Source organism: Doryrhamphus excisus, chromosome 22 (genome assembly GCF_030265055.1).
Source record: "Doryrhamphus excisus isolate RoL2022-K1 chromosome 22, RoL_Dexc_1.0, whole genome shotgun sequence".
NCBI classification, from domain to species: Eukaryota; Metazoa; Chordata; class Actinopteri; order Syngnathiformes; family Syngnathidae; genus Doryrhamphus; species Doryrhamphus excisus.
The window spans coordinates 11,321,679-11,341,439 of record NC_080487.1 but is presented as its reverse complement, the minus strand read 5'-3'; the positions used below and the strand labels follow the sequence as shown (position 1 = coordinate 11,341,439).

Sequence of the window (19,761 nt, the reverse complement as noted above, 5' to 3'; positions counted from 1 at the left end):
CACTAAGCGCAAAAGCAAATTGCATTAACGTGAACTGGCACCAACTGGCGCCGACCCAGTGGAATCTTAGCATAATGGGCATTGTTAGCTTCCTTGTGCTAGCTGTTTTTCTCTCTTCAGAAAATACAGAAAATGGAAAGTTCCACATGATTGCGGATGATGGTCAAAATTCCCCCAAATTTGTTGTTTCCAGGGCACAAATAATCCAAAAAAGTTACAAAAACAATTTTTTTTAATTGAAATTACACATTACTTACAGTCCAGGTTTGACATTGAAGTGAATTTCACACATTCTCATTGACATGACGGATTTTTTTCCCCTTTTGAGTTAATTATTCTCGTTTTTCAATGTAACAAGACACTTTATTTGAATGTAAAAAAAAAAAAAAAAATCTGGAAATATCCATTGGGTTTTTAAAAATTCTTACCATTGGATGCTTTCAATTAGAATGAATAATAAATATGATAAAAACACAGTTTTTATTGCATGGAGCTGGCTGTGGACTCAATAGACAATAGATACACAATAGATCCTATCCAATAGATAGGTTAATTCCATCAAGATTTTGCTCTTATTATATAACATTATTTAAATATATTTTCTCAGGAAATTCAGCCAATGAACCGATGGAGTCGTCTCGAGAGATGAGAGAGTCCATCTTTTCATTTTTTCCCTTTTTTTAAATTCCAATGCAAAAATTCCTTCAATTCAATATCAATTATCATTTTTTGCTTGTCATACCATTTCTAACCAGAGGGGGTGCTAATGAGTCAGTGTCATTACATGCTATTTAATTGCTCCAATGGTGGTGTTTCTTAAAAAAAAATACACACCAAATATGTATCTGTATTTTGTGTATAACTAAGCACATGACTTAAGAACCATTATGTTGCGTCTTTAAAAAAAAGTAATTAATTAATTAATCATAGCATGTTACTCCGTTTCATATTTACAAACTTTTTAAAACCACAATTACAAAGCTGATCTAATACTGATCGTACGTTTGAGGAATTAAGATGGCCGATTTTTTCCCGTTTATTTTCTTCAAGGACCAAATCCTAACGATCTTGAGTGAATGTAGTTGTTTTGATTGACAGGACAAACCACAGCACATTTAATGCAGAGAGAGAGAGAGAGAGAAAGTTCTTCATGTGTTCCTCAAATGTCCTTCATATTAGTCGTCCATTTTGAAAATGTTCCATCAGTTCACACGAATGTTCTCGGTGCAAATCTTGTCCTCCGTCCTTCAGGTCCTACAAGAGCAGGAGTGGTTTTGGTGTCAAAGTGAAAGCCAACGTCAGGAGGAGACTTGAGGCTTGCAGGCCAGGAAGTTGGCCTGTGGAGCTTCTTGCCACGGCGTTGGAGTCGCCCATCTGATGGTAATGAAAACATAAACAGACAAGATGAATAGTCATGTACAGCTAATGCTAATGCTAACATGGACAATGGAAATAGGTCTTATTTTAGGGGCTTGCAGAAGAGCAGTCTAGCAAAAAAGTGACCCTAATGGCTGCAGAACATGTTCAAGTGGACTAGGGATCGCTGAGGTTTCGGATTACCTTAATGTCGTTCCAGAAGGGTTGATAGCGAGTCCGTGCGGCAGGAATGACCATGTGGATATGGAATGTTTTTTTTCATTTTGTCAAACAATAATATGCTTTAACACTTTTTTTACTAGCTACATTTTTCATCAAAAACAGTTAGATTCAGAATGTTCCACCAACAAAACTTTTTTGGGGGGGTGGGGGTTGGAAGAAGAATAAAAAAATTAAATGAATGAAAAAACAATGGCGTTATTTTTTTAATTTGTATTTTATTTTTTTATTTTTATTTTTATTTTTATTTTTATTTTTATTTTTATTTTTATTTTTATTTTTATTTTTATTTTTATTTTTATTTTTATTTTTATTTTTATTTTTATTTTTATTTATTTTATTTGTTTATTTTATTTTAGTAATTTTATTCTTTTTATTTTATTGTTTTATTTTTATTAATTTTATTCATTTTTATTTTATTAATTTTATTTGTTTATTTTTATTTTATTTTTATTAATTTTATTTATTTTTATTTGTATTCATACTTTCCTGCTTAAAATAGTATAAGTGCACATTTCCGGACTACAGATTAGAATTTTATACTACTTAAAATATTATAATACCAAATATTGTTATTCATGAACCACACTGAAGTTATTTTATTTATTTAGTCAAATTTGTACTATACAATTGTACAACTGTAATACTTTTTATTTAGTATTTACGATTTTTTTTGTACAGAATAAAAATTTTTGTCATTGAAATTAAAACTAAAATTTTCATCAACAGTTAAAATGAGAATATTATGTTTGTTTCTTGTTAAAATCACAACATTTTAAGGCTTGATTTTTAAAATATTTTTTTTCAAAATTAAAATTCAAAATAAAAAAGTAACAAAAAAATGGCCAGTTTCAGACAAGTTTAGAAGCCACCAGCTCCATCCACCCGGTGACTTCCTGATATGGGCGTGCCTGGGTTCAAGCAGTTAGCTGTCCACACAGCCAGAGGCGTGCCGTGGGTGAAATAAATGAAAATTGGTGCAGAGTCTGGAAGATCTAGAAAGTCAAATTTGCAGAACTAAATAATTGAGTCCCCTGCGACCTTGGTGAGGACGAGCTAATGGATATGATTTTATCCATGCAAAATAAAAAATAATAATAAAAAATGCTAGAGCTCTTACCGCACACAGAGCTGAATCCTCCGTACGGTTTGATGCCAGTTTCTGGGCCTGCAAGGAGAATGCTTAGTCATTCATTGTCATACTGGAATAAATAAAAGCTGTTTAACACACATGATCATTTTTCCTGGATATCTTTTATCCGCTCATAAAAACTAAGCATGCCCCCCCCCCTCACGTTGATCCTTAAGTGTGTTGCAAGGGACCTTCTAGGAAAGTGAGAGTGATAAATTGCTCTCTAGGAGGTCCTTCCTGCAACACAACATTTTAGCGACAATAAATCATGTCATCGCTATTAAAAGTCCATATGATGGATCGTCTCGCTTATTAATATCATATCCAATATCATATCTATATAGTATGTACTGTGTGTACTGTGTGTACTGTGTGTACTGTGTGTGTATTATTTTTTTCTGCGTCAACAAAGAAAAACAACCTCAGAAATGTTGCTTTTACTGTAAGTACTTCACCATATGAGGTTTGATTTGTGACTTTATTGTTCAAAATTAATATGATTCTTGCTCTGACAACCCCCCCCCCCCCCAAAAAAAAAACAAAAAAACAAAAAAACTTGTGCTAGCGGCAAGACAAATCTAACAGCACACACACACACACACACAGGGGGATATATTAGATTTTTGTCCTTGGGCTGCACGGTGGTCGAGTGGTTAGCGCGCAGACCTCACAGCTAGGAGACCCGAGTTCAATCCCGCCTTCGAGTTTGCACGTTCTCCCCGTGCATGCGTGGGTTTTCTCCGGGTACTCCGGTTTCCTCCCACATTCCAAAAAACATGCTAAGTTAATTAGCGACTCCAAATTGTCCATAGGTATGAATGTGAGTGTGAATGGTTGTTTGTCTATATGTGCCCTGTGATTGGCTGGCCTCTCGCCTGAAGAAGACAGCTGGGATAGGCTCCAGCATACTCCCGCCACCCTAGTGAGGATAAGTGGTATAGAAAATGGATAGATGTTGTTTACCCATCTCATGAGTAGGCCGCTAGCATGCTAGGTGCTGCACGGTGGAAAAGTGGTTAGCACGCAGGCCTCACAGTTTGGAGACCCGAGTTCAATTCCACCCTCGGCCATCTCTGTGTGGAGTTTGCGTGGGTTTTCTCCGGGTACTCCGGTTTCCTCCCACATTCCAAAAAAAACATGCTAGGTTAATTAGCGACTCCAAATTGTCCATAGGTATGAATGTGAGTGTGAATGGTTGTTTGTCTATATGTGCCCTGTGATTGGCTGGCCACCAAGAAGACAGCTGGGATAGGCTCCAGCATACCCGTAACCTTAGTGAGGATAAGCGGCATAGAAAATAAATGAATTAATGACTTTCAAAATGTAATAATTAGCATAATTGTCACATTTCAAGATTTATGTTATAATGGTGCGTTCAAGATATGTAGGATATAAGACAATTGACACTTAAAACGTGTTGTTTTTCCAAAAATATTAGGGTATATAATATATATAATGCATAATTAGGATAAGTTGCACGGCAGTCGAGTGGTTAGCGCGCAGATCTCACAGCTAGGAGACCCGAGTGAAGGCCCAGAGGAGGCCCTGTGATTGGCTGGCCACCAAGAAGACAGCTGGGATAGGCTCCAGCATACCCGGGAGCCTCATGAGGATAAGCGGCATAGAAAACACACACACAGTCGCTCAGACACAACAGCACCGCAGCCTCGTCCTGTCATTACCATTAGCAACCAATTAGCTTTGACATGATAGCTTTTTGGAAGGAGTGACGTCCCATCTTGGTCCCCAGGAGGGGGGGGGATTGTGTACACGGTGACACAAAATGACCAAAATTAAAAAAAATTATATATATATATATCGAACCGTAGCGTACCTGTAAGGTTCCGCAAATGTGATACGACGTTCCGCCATCCGGATCCAGTTTACTCAGGTCTGTTAGCGCGTCCACCGTGCGCATGGATCCATCTTTCCACCTGCGGGTGACGCCTGGTTGTGCCGTGGTGGGAGCGATGGGGGGCTGGGGCTGCCACACGCCGACGTCGGTGCCGTTGCCAAACGCCTGGATGGCGTTACCTGCAGGTGGTGGAATTATTTTGACGCTAGCGAGATCTAGCCATGGAATAACACCTACTTTAACATTCCTATTACCGGTATTCTTTGTTTACATCACATTGTGCAGGCTACAATATCACAGCAGAGACATAATAAATGCCCGCCGCTAGCATAGCAAGCTAACAAGCTAACTAGTTACCCTCTCTAATTTACTTATTCTAAGCAAGAATAAGAAAGTGTTTCAAACGGAATGTGGAACAAAGGCAAACAAGCCAAAAAAATGTACCACTTCCACATGGAATGAGAGGAGAACTTTTTTTTAAATCAATCTCAACCACAACCATATGTAACGTAATGTAATATGTCGAATAAAATTACTGATGCATACTACATATGTCTTGTCTTTCAATATTTTATGACAAGTAATATGATATAGTCAACCACAAAACAGCGATCAATTATTCATTATTAATAAAAAAGATGCAGTGAGGGAGCAAATAATAGCTTTTACAAAATAAATAATAAGCGTCTGTTGTCGTTCCTATTCTGCTGTTAGCAAAAAAATTTTTTTTTCAACATTAATTTTTTACATGTGAGAAAACTTACGTAGGCATCGGTTGTTTGTGAAAAATTCTGCAAATTTCTCGCACTCGGGTTTGCTGTTCCCGCTGATGCTGCAGTCGCACCACGGCGACAGGCTAATACCCAGGGAGCGTATGTAATTGGGCGTCATCACCGTACCTGTGGAAGGAAAAATTACAATTACAATAAAAAAATTACAATTTAAATTACAATAAAAAAAATTACAATTTAAAAAATTACAAATTAAAATTTTAAAAAATGTAATTACAATTAAAAAAAATTAAAAAACTAAAATTAAAAAAATTAAATTAAATAAATATATAAAGAATAATAATAATATAATCTAGGAATCGTAAAATCTAGGAAGCACAAATTCATAATTCGGACTTACAATTTAAAAAAATGACAATTTAAAAAATTACAATTTAATAAATTACAATTAAAATTAAAAAGAAATTGTAATTAAAATTAAAAAATTTAAATTAAAAAAATAAAATCAAAAAATTAAAACATTTAAATTAAAAAGAATAAAATTAAAAAACTAAAATTAAAAAATTTAAATTAAATAAATATATTAAGAATAATAATAATATAATCGTAAAATCTAGGAAGCACAAATTCATAATTCGGACTTACAATTTAAAAAATGACAATTTAAAAAATGACAATTAAAATAAAAAAAATTGTAATTAAAATTACAAAATTTAAATTAAAAAACTAAAATCAAAAAATTAAAACATTTAAATTAAAAAGAATAAAATTAAAAAACTAATTAAAAATTTTAAATTAAATAAATATATTAAGAAGAATAATAATATAATCGTAAAATCTAGGAAGCACAAATTCATAATTCAATATTCAAATATTTTTTTGTGCACAGGACTGCGTTCAGTTTTATTCAGATCACGTTCAAATTTGCTGTGCTTGTAATACCACTTGAGATTTCAACACAAACCCAAAACGGTATCTTTATGTTTATTTTTTTTTTAATGTTTGTTATGGAATTTTCTTCTCATACAAACCCTTCTTATTGAAATACGTTTGGTCTACAAGCACACCAATCTATTTCATGGCAAGTTTTCTTTAATGGCTGCTCCGTTTTTTATCTCAGGATGTCTTATTTTCCACATAAGTGTTTGTAAAGTTAATTCATGAATCCAATATTCTTTTAGTGTGCAGTTCAATTCGGATGACTTAAAATCTGAAGAAAAACAAACAGTTCAGAATACCCGACTAATACCTGATATTGGACCGGTTACCAACTAGGATGCATAATGGTTGTACTAATGGTTGTCTATGAGTACTACATGCAAAAAAAAGCATCAACTTATTCCCCACATTAGCATTCATGAAGTGAGATGATTCCTCTCTTATCTGAGCAAAGCACATGTGAGAACACCTTGCGGGGAGACGCTTGTTTTAAGCTAACGTAACATGTGAAACTTCACAACAACACAACAAATTGTTGTTGTATCGGAACAGAAAACTCACCGATGAGTCCGGAGTAGGAGAGCAGGCAGTCGGCGTAGTTCTCCCTCAGACATCCCGATATGGAGTGCGATTCTGGCTGACAATTGCTAATAAAATCTGCCAATCGGGACCTAGAAACATGATAGGCGACTCTGTGAGTGACAAGCGTTATGTAGGATATACTGCTGTTTTGGGGCTGCACGGTGGTCGAGTGGTTAGCGTGCAGGCCTCACAGCTAGAAGACCCGAGTTCAATTCCACCCTCGGTCATCTCTGTGTGGAGTTTGCATGTTCTCCCCGTGCATGCGTGGGTTTTCTCCGGGTACTCCGGTTTCCTCCCACATTCCAGAAAAACATGCTAGGTTAATTAGCGACTCCAAATTGTCCATAGGTATGAATGTGAGTGTGAATGGTTGTTTGTCTATATGTGCCCTGTGATTGGCTGGCCACCAGTCCAGGGTGTACCCCGCCTCTTGTCCCGAAGACAGCTGGGATAGGCTCCAGCACTAACTGCTAGCCTCGTGAGGATAAACGGTACAAAATTAATGAATGAAAAGTGGTTAGCGCGCAGGCATCACAGCTCGGAGACCCGAGTTCAATTCCAACCTCGGCCATCTCTGTGTGGAGTTTGCATGTTCTCCCCGTGCATGAGTGGGTTTTCCGGGTACTCCGGTTTCCTCCCACATTCCAAAAACATGCTAGGTTAATTAGCGACTCCAAATTGTCCATAGGTATGAATGTGAGTGTGAATGGTTGTTTGTCTACATGTGCCCTGTGATTGGCTGGCCACCAGTCCAGGGTGTACCCCACCTCTCGCCCCGAAGTCAGCTGGGATAGGCTCCAGCACCCCACTAATTAACTGGAATGCTAGGTTAATTAGCGACTCCAAATTGTCCATAGGTATGAATGTGAGTGTGAATGGTTGTTTGTCTATATGTGCCCTGTGATTGGCTGGCCACCAGTCCAGGGTGTACCCTGCCTTCCTGCCCGAAGATAGCTGGGATAGGCTCCAGCATGCCCGCACCCTTGTGAGGGTAAGCGGTAGAAAATGAATGAATGAATGAATGTCATGAAAGTGGTTAGCGTGCAGGCATCACAACTCGGAGACCTGAGTTCAATTCCACCTTTGGCCAACTGGGATAGGCTCCAGCATACTGGTTTGTAACGCACAAATGTGCTTTCCAACAATGCCATGAGCATGACACATGCATACTTTTATTTTTCTTTCATACATTTCCTGTCATCCAGCCTGATTGATGTAATAGTTCTGACCTCAGTCCGTCTCTATTCAAATGAGATGACTCAGATTGGCGGTGGCGGTGGGGTGGGGGGGTGGGGGTGGATGTGTAAAAACACACGCTCAACCTAGCAATTTTCTTTCCATTAACCCTGCGAGTGTTCTCCTGCCCAGAACCGTGGTTATCTGCTCTTAAAAAGACAATGACAATGAGCACGCGGACACTTTGACCACATGATGTGTTTGTAGCTAGCTAGCGTAGCTAAAGTAGTTGCAGATGGGTGCACTTAGAAGAAGTACGCGTACCTGCAGATGTAGTTGGTCTTGCAGGTGTTCTGCAGAGACAAACAGTTTGGTTTCTCTTTGTCCTCGTAGGAGCAGACGGGCACGATGGTCTGACGGCGGCGTTCCGCACACGCCGTCTGATCCCCCGCCGGACACGAGCAGAACAGCATGCCGTAGCTGTATTTAGTCGGAACCTATGTAAGGGAAATAGAGGTTGTGGCGTTGAGGTTTCAATGGAGTATTAAAGAGAGACATGTGTTTGTTACCTTGTCAAAAAACTGTCTCAAGGCCTTGTGACATTTGCGCTTGTTGCACACCTCTAACGCCGACACCCTGCTGGTGCATGGGTTGATGTAGGCCGAACGGTACTTCTTGCAAGTGTCGTTGAGGTTGCACGCCTTGGCGGCATTCAAACAGTTGTTCTCCTTGGTGGACGCTGGCTCCGCTGAAGACGGACAAAAATGTCAATGTCAGTGTTTTTGGATTATAGCATGTACTTATGTCAAACAGGAAAACCTTACGTAAACATTTCTTATGTAGAAATTACACAGACAACAGGAACTCATTCCAAAATATTCATTCATTTTCTACCGCTTTTTCCTGACAAGGGTCGCGGGGGTGCTGGAGCCTATCCCAGCTGTCTTCGGGGCCTTCACTCGGGTCTCCTAGCTGTGAGATCTGCGCGCTAACCACTCGACTGCCGTGCAACCTATCCTAATTATGCATTATATATATTATATCCTAAATACCGGGCGGCACGGCGGTCAAGTGGTTAGCGCGCAGACCTCACAGCTAGGAGACCAGGGTTCGATTCCACCCTCGGCCATCTCTGTGTAGAGTTTGCATGTTCTCCCTGTGCATGCGTGGGTTTTCTCCGGGTTCTCCGGTTTCCTCCCACATTCCAAAAACATGCTAGGTTAATTAGCGACTCCAAATTGTCCATAGGTATGAATGTGAGTGTGAATGGTTGTTTGTCTATATGTGCCCTGTGATTGGCTGGCGACCAGTCCGGGGTGTACCCCGCCTCTCGCCCGAAGACAGGTGGTATAGGCTCCAGCATCCCCCGCGACCCTCGTGAGGATAAGCGGTAGAAAATGAATTAATGAATATCCTAAATACCCTAATATTTTTGGAAAAACACAGACATTTTAAGTGTCAATTGTCTTATATCCTACATATCTTGAACGCACCATTATAACATAAATCCAGAAATGTGACAATTTTGCTAATTATTACATTTTGAAATTGATTCATTCATTTATTTTCTATGCCGCTTATCCTCACTAAGGTTACGGGTATGCTGGAGCCTATCCCAGCCGTCTTCTTGGTGGTCAGCCAATCACAGGGCACATATAGACAAACAACCATTCACACTCACATTCATACCTATGGACAATTTGGAGTCGCTAATTAACCTAGCATGTTTTTGGAATGTGGGAGGAAACCGGAGTACCCGGAGAAAACCCACGCATGCACGAGGAGAACATGCAAATTCCACACAGAGATAGCCGAGGGTGGAATCGAACCCTGGTCCTCTTAGCTGTGAGGTCTGCGCGCTAACCACTCGACCGCTGTGCCACCAATTCCAAAACATTGCAATTTTAATACATTAAAAATCTAGTAAAAAAAATTGACAATTCTCAATTGTTTTGACTTTTAAGTGCCATTAATTACATCTACCGAATGAATTCTCCTAAAGAGAACACACGTTATATGGGCATTTTTGCGAGTGTGGGGGGGGGGTTCAGGTTGTGTGCCTATGTGTGACTAAGACAGTGAGACTGTAGGTCAGCCTGACTTCATGCCGTGCAAACAGCCCACAGCAGGAGAAAACCTTTTCTATTTTCCTGCTCTTGACAAGTCCATCATGAGGTCATTTTTCCCTCATTCTTGACTAATTCAACCGCATTCTACTATCTTAAGGCTCGTATTTAATTATATGACAGTGAATGCATCTTAAACATTTCATTCATTTTCTACCGCTTATCCTCACGAGGGTTGCGAGGGGTACAGCCAATCACAGGGCACATATAGACAAACAACCATTCACACTCACATTCATACCTATGGACAATTTGGAGTCGCTAATTAACCTAGCATGTTTTTTGGAATGTGGGAGGAAACCGGAGTACCCCGAGAAAACGGGAAGAACATGCAAACTCCACACAGAGATGGCCGAGGGTGGAATCGAACTCGGGTCTCCTAGCTGTGAGGCCTACGTGCTAACCACTAGGCTGTATGTTAAACATTCATTCATTCATTCATTCATTTTCTACCGCTTTTTCCTCATGAGGGTCGCGGGGGCGCTGGAGCCTATCCCAGCTGTCTTTGGGCGAGAGGCGGGGTACACCCTGGACTGGTCGCCAGCCAATCACAGGGCACATATAGACAAACAACCATTCACACTCACATTCATACATATGGACAATTTGGAGTCGCTAATTAACCTAGCATGTTTTTGGAATGTGGGAGGAAACCGGAGTACCCGGAGAAAACCCATGCATGCACGGGGAGAACATGCAAACTCCACACAGAGATGGCCGAGGGTGGAATCGAACTCGGGTCTCCTAGCTGTGAGGCCTGCATGCTAACCACTAGGCTGTATCTTAAACATGTATTTATTAATATTCCATTCAATTGTCCTCCGCCCAGACTTCCTCCAGCTCCAAAGGGAGGACATTAAAAGGTTCCTTGGCCAGCTCTGAGACAATCCCTTCTGGTGTTGGGCATGCCCATAACACCTCACCGAAAAAAGGCGTCCAGGAGGCATCCGGACTGGATGCTCGAGACACCTCAACTGGCTCCTCTCGATGTGAAGGAGGAGCGCCTCTACTTTGAGCTTCAGGTGAGTCCACGGTATTCAAAGTTTTCTAAATGACTCTTGATCTGGCCTGTCACCTAGGACCTGTTTGCCTTGGAAGACCTTACCAGGGCTACATAGGTCCTCGGATCACCCGGGTACTCAAACCCCTCCAATAAGGTACTGATTGACAGAGGAATATATATAAATGTCAATCATGAATCCCCAGCTTCATCTGATCTGGTTTCAAAGACACACCAGCTAAAAGACTAAACAAATGTCATGTTTCAGGCCTAAGGCACGCCCACCATGATGCCATTGTTGGGTTCCAAAACAAGGATCTGACCTTTGACCCATGCAAAGCCCATTCTGGTAACAAGCACGGCTCGGGTTTTAGATGCTCAGATGCTGCCTTCAGGCTCCTTTCAATCAAGATGTCTGTATTATTCAGCTCATGTGTCTAATAATAGGATTCAGAACAAAAAATGTTCTATCTGTCTATCTGTCATACATCCATCCATCTATCATACATCTATCCATCCATCTATCCATCCATCCATCTATCATACATCCATCCAACCATCTATCATCCATCTATCCATCCATCATACATCCATCCATTTATCATCCATCCATCCATCTATCATACATCCATCCATCTATCATACATCCATCTATCCATCCATCTATCATACATCCATCTATCCATCCATCCATCTATCCATCCATCTATCCATCCATCTATCATACATCCATCTATCCATCCATCTATCATACATCCATCTATCCATCCATCCATCTATCCATCCATCTATCCATCCATCTATCATCCATTCATCCATCCATCCATCTATCATCATCCGTCCATCATACATCCATCCATCTATCATCCATCCATCCATCATACATCCATCCATCATACATCCATCCATCCATCATCCATCCATCCATCCATCATCCGTCCATCATACATCCATCCATCATACATCCATCCATCATACATCCATCCATCTATCATCCATCCATCATACATCCATCCATCATCCATCCATCATCCATCATACACCCATCCATCCATCATACATCCATCCATCCATCTATCTATCATACATCCATCCATGTATCTATCATCCATCCATCCATCATCCATCCATCATCCATCCATCTATCCATACATCCATCCATCTATCATCCATCCATCCATCCATCATCCATCATCCATCCATCCATCATCTATCCATCATCCATCCATCCATCATACACCCATCCATCCATCTATCATACATCCATCCATCCATCATACATCCATCCATCTATCCATCCATCTATCCATCCATCTATCATACATCCATCCATCTATCCATCCATTCATCTATCTATCTATCCATCTATCCATTCATCTATCATCCATCCACCTATCCATTCATCTATCATCCATCCATCCATCTATCCATTCATCTATCATCCATCCATCCATCCATCCACCCATCTATCATCTATCCATCATCCATCCATCCATCTTATCCTCTTTTTTCCTTAAACTGACATTAAATAAATTTGCATTATGACCATTCCCAACATTTCTCTATTCATGTATAGTTTTTATATAATAATAATAATATTTTTAAATAATGGTAATGATTAGATTTTCTTTGAAGATGCATACAAGTTACAATGGAATACATCACATAATAATCATTCTATTATAATTCCTTTTTTATTAAAAGAAAATATATATATTTTGCCCTTTTTCATTGTTGAATATAAATGAACTCTAAACAAAGTAAGTCAAGTACTGTAAGTTCCTCACCATGTAGTCATGGTTGAAGCATCAGGAGGCAGCCATATTGGCGAGGTCAATAACATTTCTATGCGCCAAAATGTGAAAGTACATTGACAGGGATTGAGTCACTATACCAAACACTACACTATGTGTCAGTGTGTGTGTTTACTGACATTTTTGGCTTGAGTCACCTTCAAGTGACGTGTTTGTTTGACACGTGTGATGCATCCATGGACCACCACATGGTCCGGAGTTCTACTTGATGGAGAACATTTACTTCATTTTTAACTACCTTAAATTACCGTGTATAAGCCAAACATCATAAAATGGCATACTCAGTGTTATCTTTGAAACACTAATCTCATCACCAAAAGGCGTACTTAAGAAAATATACAAATAAGTACCAATATGAGTTTTCAATGAAAAAAACGTTTGCATTATTATTATTATTGCATTGGACGACAAGCGGCACAGAAAATGGAAGGATGGATGACTTTACAATTCTGATGCTGTCCACCAGAAGAAGCCGGAGGAACCCAGAGGGAGGCTGACATCATCGCAGCCCCCTCAATGATTTTGCTTCTGCTATACCCTACACTTTTTCAGCACCAAAATATAATTCCACTGTTCTCAAATATCTTAATTTTTATTTTTCTATACACAAAATAAGATAAAAAAAATAAACAAATTAAGAATAAAGACAATAAATCAATCAATCAGTAATAAATAAGTAAAATAATAATAAAACAGCAAATAAGAAAAACATAAGAAACAACATATAGTTGGTAGAGAAATTGTTTTTTTCAGATTCAAATGTACAGTATTAACAGTTATTTAACCTTTAACATGAACATTAATGAAACTTAATAATTTCACCCAATTAGCAAGTTAGCATCGTACTCAGTTCCATCTGGGAGCAGCAGCGTAACTTTAATAACATGTTTGATTAAATGTATTTTCCGTTTTATTCCAAATAATTTCCTGCATTTATTTGTACCCAGCATCATATAAGCCTTTAGCTTCATTGCTAATCCAAAGCAAAACAGGGTGGGGGTAACAGGGTAGGGTAACAGTATGGGCGGGGCAAAATCATTGTTAATTGTGTCCGGTGTGCACACAGCTTGAAGCTGTCATTTCAACATTAAACTTTTGTATCAAGGTGGGGGGCCTCAAACTAGCGTCCTGCGTGCCATGTTTGGCCCGCGGGCCGCTAGTTTGAGACCCCTGATTTAAACGATTAATAAAGTAGTAGAAGTAAAGGAAATGTCAAACAATTAAAATTTAGCCACAAATTAGCCACATGGGTGCAAAGTTTAAGGAAAAAAATGGTGGCCTATAAATCGGAAATTACAGTGCTTTATTTGACTTTACTTAAATTTTAAGACCACTTGATTTGATCTTGTACTCTTGTTTGTGAAGGAGACAAATAACGGAGCCAAGATGGCCGACTATATCCGACCCCCCTCTAGTATGGATGAATGATGGAGAATCGAGTCCTAGCGGAACTGGTGAGTACCACAAGTAGGCTTATTACTAATTTGAGCCTCCATTGTTGCCTTTTCCTGAGGTGGCTTTCTTCAGTCTTCTGATTGGCTAATACATGTCCGTGTATTAGTTCTATGAGTGGATATGTATATTTTTTCCTCGGAATGATGTCACCATGCAAATAGCTACATGTTACACAATGCTAAGTCCTAATCCATGCTAGCCACTCAGGTATGCACGGGCACGCATAAACTCGTCTTATCGAAAAGCTACATCAAGTATGCCATTTTTATGCTTTCAGTAAAAAAAATTGTGCCCCATTTCCTCCTCACCCCCCCCCTCCCCACCTTCTCTCCTTTTGTGTTAAAACACTCCTTGTTTTGATGCATAGTCCGCCTTATTCCTTATCTGCACGCTTCCTCCGCTATTTGTTTTCCAATTCCATTTGTTTTCCTGCAATCCCTCACTGCCTTTGCACGTGGAAAAATGGTACATAGTACAGAAAAGCACAAGTCACAATCAAAACTATTCAATGTTATGTCACTGCACACCACTTGTATGTATGATAAGTAAGTCATGATAATAAAGTTATCGGTCATAAAAACAAAAAGTGGGAGAGCTTTGAGGTGAATTTCCAAATGTCAAGGTTCTCGCTATTATCCATGGCACTTATGTATTTTATTTTTTGAATACGATATTGTGTAGAGCACAGTTTTTTTTTCTTAAGCCGGTTTTACAAATACCCTGCAATGTAACACAATGCGGATCACTCATGCTACACCACTTTCTCACAAATACTGAAAAAAAAAATGGCTGACGTTTGTTAAAATAACGTATGCATTGACAGAAAATAATTTTAAGCAAATTATTTCTTGGTAAAAAAAATTAGATTAACTTTGTAGTAATGGTTTAATTTCATTTGAACATGCATCAGATGACAATTGAATGCATCACATAATCAGTTCACAGTTCCACATGTCCAAAAGGAGTAGGAAGAAGCAAAGCTTATTAAATCCTACCCCTCCATCTGGTACTTTTACAATCAGTAACTGTTACATTTGTTCACTTCCTGCTTTCCTAATATAATTAAAAAAAATATTAATTGTAATTAATTTTTTATGTTAATTTTATTTTTTAAATTTTAATTTTATTTTTTAAATTTAAATTTTATTTTTTAAATTTAAATTTTATTTTTTACATTTATTTTTTTTTATTTAAATTTTTTGTCATACTATAGATTAGTAGTATAGACTGCATAGTGGTATAGATTGACTAACTGCACACGCATCACACATTTGTTAAGTAAATATGGTAATGGTTTTATTTCATTTGAACATGCATCATATGACAATTGAATGCATCACCATAATCAGTTCACAGTTCCACATGTCCAAAAGGAGTAGGAAGAAGCAAAGCTTATTAAATCCTACCCCTCCATCTGGTACTTTTACAATCAGTAACTGTTACATTTGTTCACTTCCTGCTTTCCTAATATAATTAAAGTTTTTTTTTAAATTAATTTTAATTAATTTTTTTATGTTAATTTTATTTTTTTAATTTAATTTAATTTATTTTTTTATTTTAATTTTTTACATTTGTTCACTTCCTGCTTTCCTAATATAATTAAAGTTTTTTATTAATTTTAATTAATTTATTGATGTTAATTTTATTTTTTGAATTTAATTTAATTTATTTTTTTATTTTAATTTTTTACATTTGTTCACTTCCTGCTTTCCATAATATAGTTTATAGTTTTTTGTCACTTACTGAAGTACGAAATTATATGACCATACGATGACATAATCGGTACCATAGTAACTCATCATAGTAATGATTGTATGAATAAAATTTTCATATCAGTGAAATGATTAGTGTGTTGAACACAACAGTGTGCGGTCCTTTAAATACGCACAACCCCCCCCCAACACACACACACTGGTACTAAGTGTTGAAAATGGAGACAAAGTGATGTGCACTGGGTGACAGTGTCAGATAACAGCTTCAGTTGGCGGCTAATGGACGTCCTGAGGGCAGCGGCGGATGACAAAATGCGATGTGCTGTGATTTTAGACTTAACTTACCAGCAATGATGGGGGCCAAGTGAAAGATATCCGAGAGGCGGCTGTTGACTGGCTCGTACGGGGAATATTCCAGGAGGTCGTTACCTGCGTGCAACATCAACATGATGTCATGTGATTACACAACATGCTAGCGTTGTGGCGGTGATTAACCCTAACCTTAAATATCCATTTAATAATGCTAAGTGGTATTAATTTAACAATATGTTGTTTATTGTGGTGGTAGTTTGCAGCAACGCTGTTTGTCGTATTTTATACATTTATTTAATCATTAAAATTCAATTAAAAAATAGTACAATTATTTTTTTGAACAGATTTAACAATATTATTATTTGAAATATATACAGTATATCTACAAAGAGACTTTATTATTATTATTTTATGAGGAACACCTACAACAGACTCTAACCTTACATTATTTTTAAATATTTAATGCGTACTACTACTACTACTACTACTACAAATAATAAATATAAGTGCACTTCGTAGACGTTATCTGACTTTGTTTATTAATTAATGTTCAAATAACCCCAATTAAGAATGTTATTTAAAAACATTTGGGATATATTAGATTTACAACATAATAATATATAATAAAATAAAATAAAATAAAATAAAATAAAATAATATAATATAATATAATATAATATAATATAATAGGTTTTCATTAGGTACACCTACAACAGACTCTAACCTTACATTATTTTTAAATATTTAATGCTTACTAGTACTACTACTACTACTACTACTACTACAAAAAAAAATAATAAATATAAGTGCACTTAGTAGACATTGTCTGACTTTGTTTATTAATTAATGTTCAAATAACCCCAATTAAGAATGTTATTTAAATACATTTGGGATATAATGTATTAGGTTTACAATGTAATAATATATAATAATAATAATATAATATAATTTAATATAATTCAATATAATTTAATATAATTTAATATGAATTAATAAAATTTAATATAATAAAATTTAATATAATAAAATTTTATATAATATAATTTAATATAATAGGTTTATATATAATATCATATAATAGGTTTATAATAGGTTTTCATTAGGTACGCCTACAACAGACTATAGCTAAACAACCTGACATTATTTAACAATATTTCATAATAATAATAACATATATTTTTGAATTTTTAACCCATTTTTTCCAGCAAAAAGTCCAAATTTTCATGCAGGATTTTTATGTGGTGCACACAGTTGACTTGAAGTTAGTTGCGCACATACCTTGCAAACTCTGATAAATGCTCCAAAAGATGCGCAAGCAGTTTTTTTCCTTCTTCATGCCCCTCCTGCACCTGCAGTGGTTTAGGGGGTTCTGCTTCATGGCCTCCATGGCGCTCCTGCACTCGCCCTGCGCTTCCGGAGCCGTGACCGCGCTCAGGTTGTTCTCCCTGCCCGCCACGCACTGCCTCATGGTCCGGTACTTTGTGCTGCAGGCGGCCTCCTTCAGGCACTGCTCGCTGGCCTTGACGCAGTCCAGACGCGCCCCTCCTCCTCCTCCTCTGGGGGTCACACCACCACCACCGTTGCCCTTCAAGGTGGACACCAAGTCTGGGAGTTGTGAGAAGAACCTCACTCATTGATACCTTTAGAAATAGTTTAAAACTATAATTTATTAAAGTAGACTTACCGTGTAATGAGAGAAGGATGGCAAAAGTTGTTAAAATCATTTTGGCTCGTTTCTAAAGCGGCAGTCCAGCAATTAGACGGAACTTAAAACACGCAACATTACGCATCCTGATGGGTCACAAGTCGCACTGCACTGGGACAACCGAAAACCAGAAGCAGGTTGGAACCACGCCGAATCATTCTCCGGGTCTCCTTGCAGCCCCACGTCCACAGTTTAGCTTCCTCACCGGTGCTTACGTGTGAAAAATGACACGGTTTTTCTTAAAACGGCTCTTTTTCAAAGCTACTTCCACCTTCGTCGCGGTGCGTAAAGTTTAATGGTCCATCATCGCTCTTCTTCTTCTTCTTCTTCTGAGATCCGAAGCAAGTTTTAAATCCTCGTAAAAGATAAAGACATCAAAGTAAAAATAATAAGTGGAACAATCCGTGGAGCAATGTAGAGAGAGAGAGAGACCACCGCGTCCTGGTCGGACCCCAGTGGACTGTGAGGCTGAAAACCACCAAGAGGCTCTGGATGTAAAGACAACGGGCGTGACGTCACACTCGCGCACAATCATCATTAAGCTTCACGAAAAGAGTCACTACATTAGCCACACTACACATTCTCAAATATATCATTTTAAAATATAATAATATTTTAGCCTCTACAGAGAACCAAAATATTAGAAGTATGTTACCCTAACTACAATGTATTTGTTAGCTAAATCTTCCACTCCGTTCATCCACTTCCACTTCCGTTGTAAACAAAAAGGTATAAAGTTGCCCAAATATGCATTCCTACCGTGTTCTCTTTGCTGCTATTCTTTGACAAATACTCCACATGGTGGCGATATCGAATTGGGTATTTAACCTAATCGCCACATCATTTAACACACACTTTTAAAGCACCGACGAGCACATTTTGGCTAATATATTAGCAAGATTAGGGAAACAACATGGCCGCCATTCGGCCAAACAACATCCGGGACTTACCAACTCATTGTACATACAGCACTTCTGACTCCAACCCACAGGGGGGCGCTATAGCAAAGTCTTTTACGTTGTAGTGTCGAGCACAGTTTCTTCAAAAATGGCTGATTTTTATTGGATTTCATGTGCATTTTAATTAATATTGTACTTATTTTCAATATCAATATCCCTCGCACATTCATTTCTTTGTTATTTATTGTAGAATTGCACTTTTATGTTCATGTAATTCTGCTTGTATACTGTTTTATACTGTTTTGTAATTAAAGTTAATAATAAAATAAAATAAATAGATAGATAAAATAAATAAATAATAAAATACATAAATAATAAAATAATAAAATAATAAAATAATAAAATAATAAAATTGATAAAATAAATAAAATAAATAAATAAAATAAAATAAATAAAATAAATAAAATAAATAAATAAATAATAATAAAATAATAAAATAATATGATAAAATAAATAAATAATAAAATTAATAGAATAAAATAAATAATAAAATAATAAAATAAATAAACAATAAAATAAATAAAAATGAAATAAAATAAATAATAAAATACATAATATAATAGTATATAATAAAATATATATTCCAAAAAAAATAATATTGTACATAATTCTTCATCTATTTAATCTAGTGACAGCTGTGAAGCATTTTTTGTGATATTTTTCCTCA

At 37.3% G+C, this 19,761-nt stretch overlaps 1 protein-coding gene across 3 annotated transcripts; it reads right to left on the bottom strand.

Annotated features, from left to right (window-relative positions):
* Positions 1–307: 307 nt before the first annotated feature.
* On the bottom strand, positions 308–19,109 carry gfra1b (gdnf family receptor alpha 1b). 3 transcript variants are annotated; one of them, XM_058062545.1, is made up of 11 exons: positions 19,086–19,109; positions 18,115–18,166; positions 17,709–18,035; positions 16,464–16,547; positions 8,581–8,759; positions 8,336–8,508; positions 6,815–6,924; positions 5,348–5,482; positions 4,563–4,762; positions 2,717–2,764; positions 308–1,374 (listed from the first exon to the last, which is right to left on the bottom strand). In XM_058062545.1, the coding sequence occupies exons 1-11, from the start codon at positions 19,098–19,100 to the stop codon at positions 1,255–1,257; spliced, it is 1,443 nt and encodes a 480-aa protein (XP_057918528.1). In that variant the 5' UTR covers positions 19,101–19,109; the 3' UTR covers positions 308–1,254. The 3 variants fall into 3 exon arrangements, with proteins under 3 accessions (XP_057918528.1, XP_057918531.1, XP_057918529.1); XM_058062548.1 differs by lacking the exon at positions 19,086–19,109 and adding an exon at positions 18,895–19,048 and having other exon boundaries at positions 309–1,374; XM_058062546.1 differs by lacking the exon at positions 19,086–19,109 and adding an exon at positions 18,895–19,047 and having other exon boundaries at positions 310–1,374; positions 18,115–18,623.
* Positions 19,110–19,761: the final 652 nt, after the last annotated feature.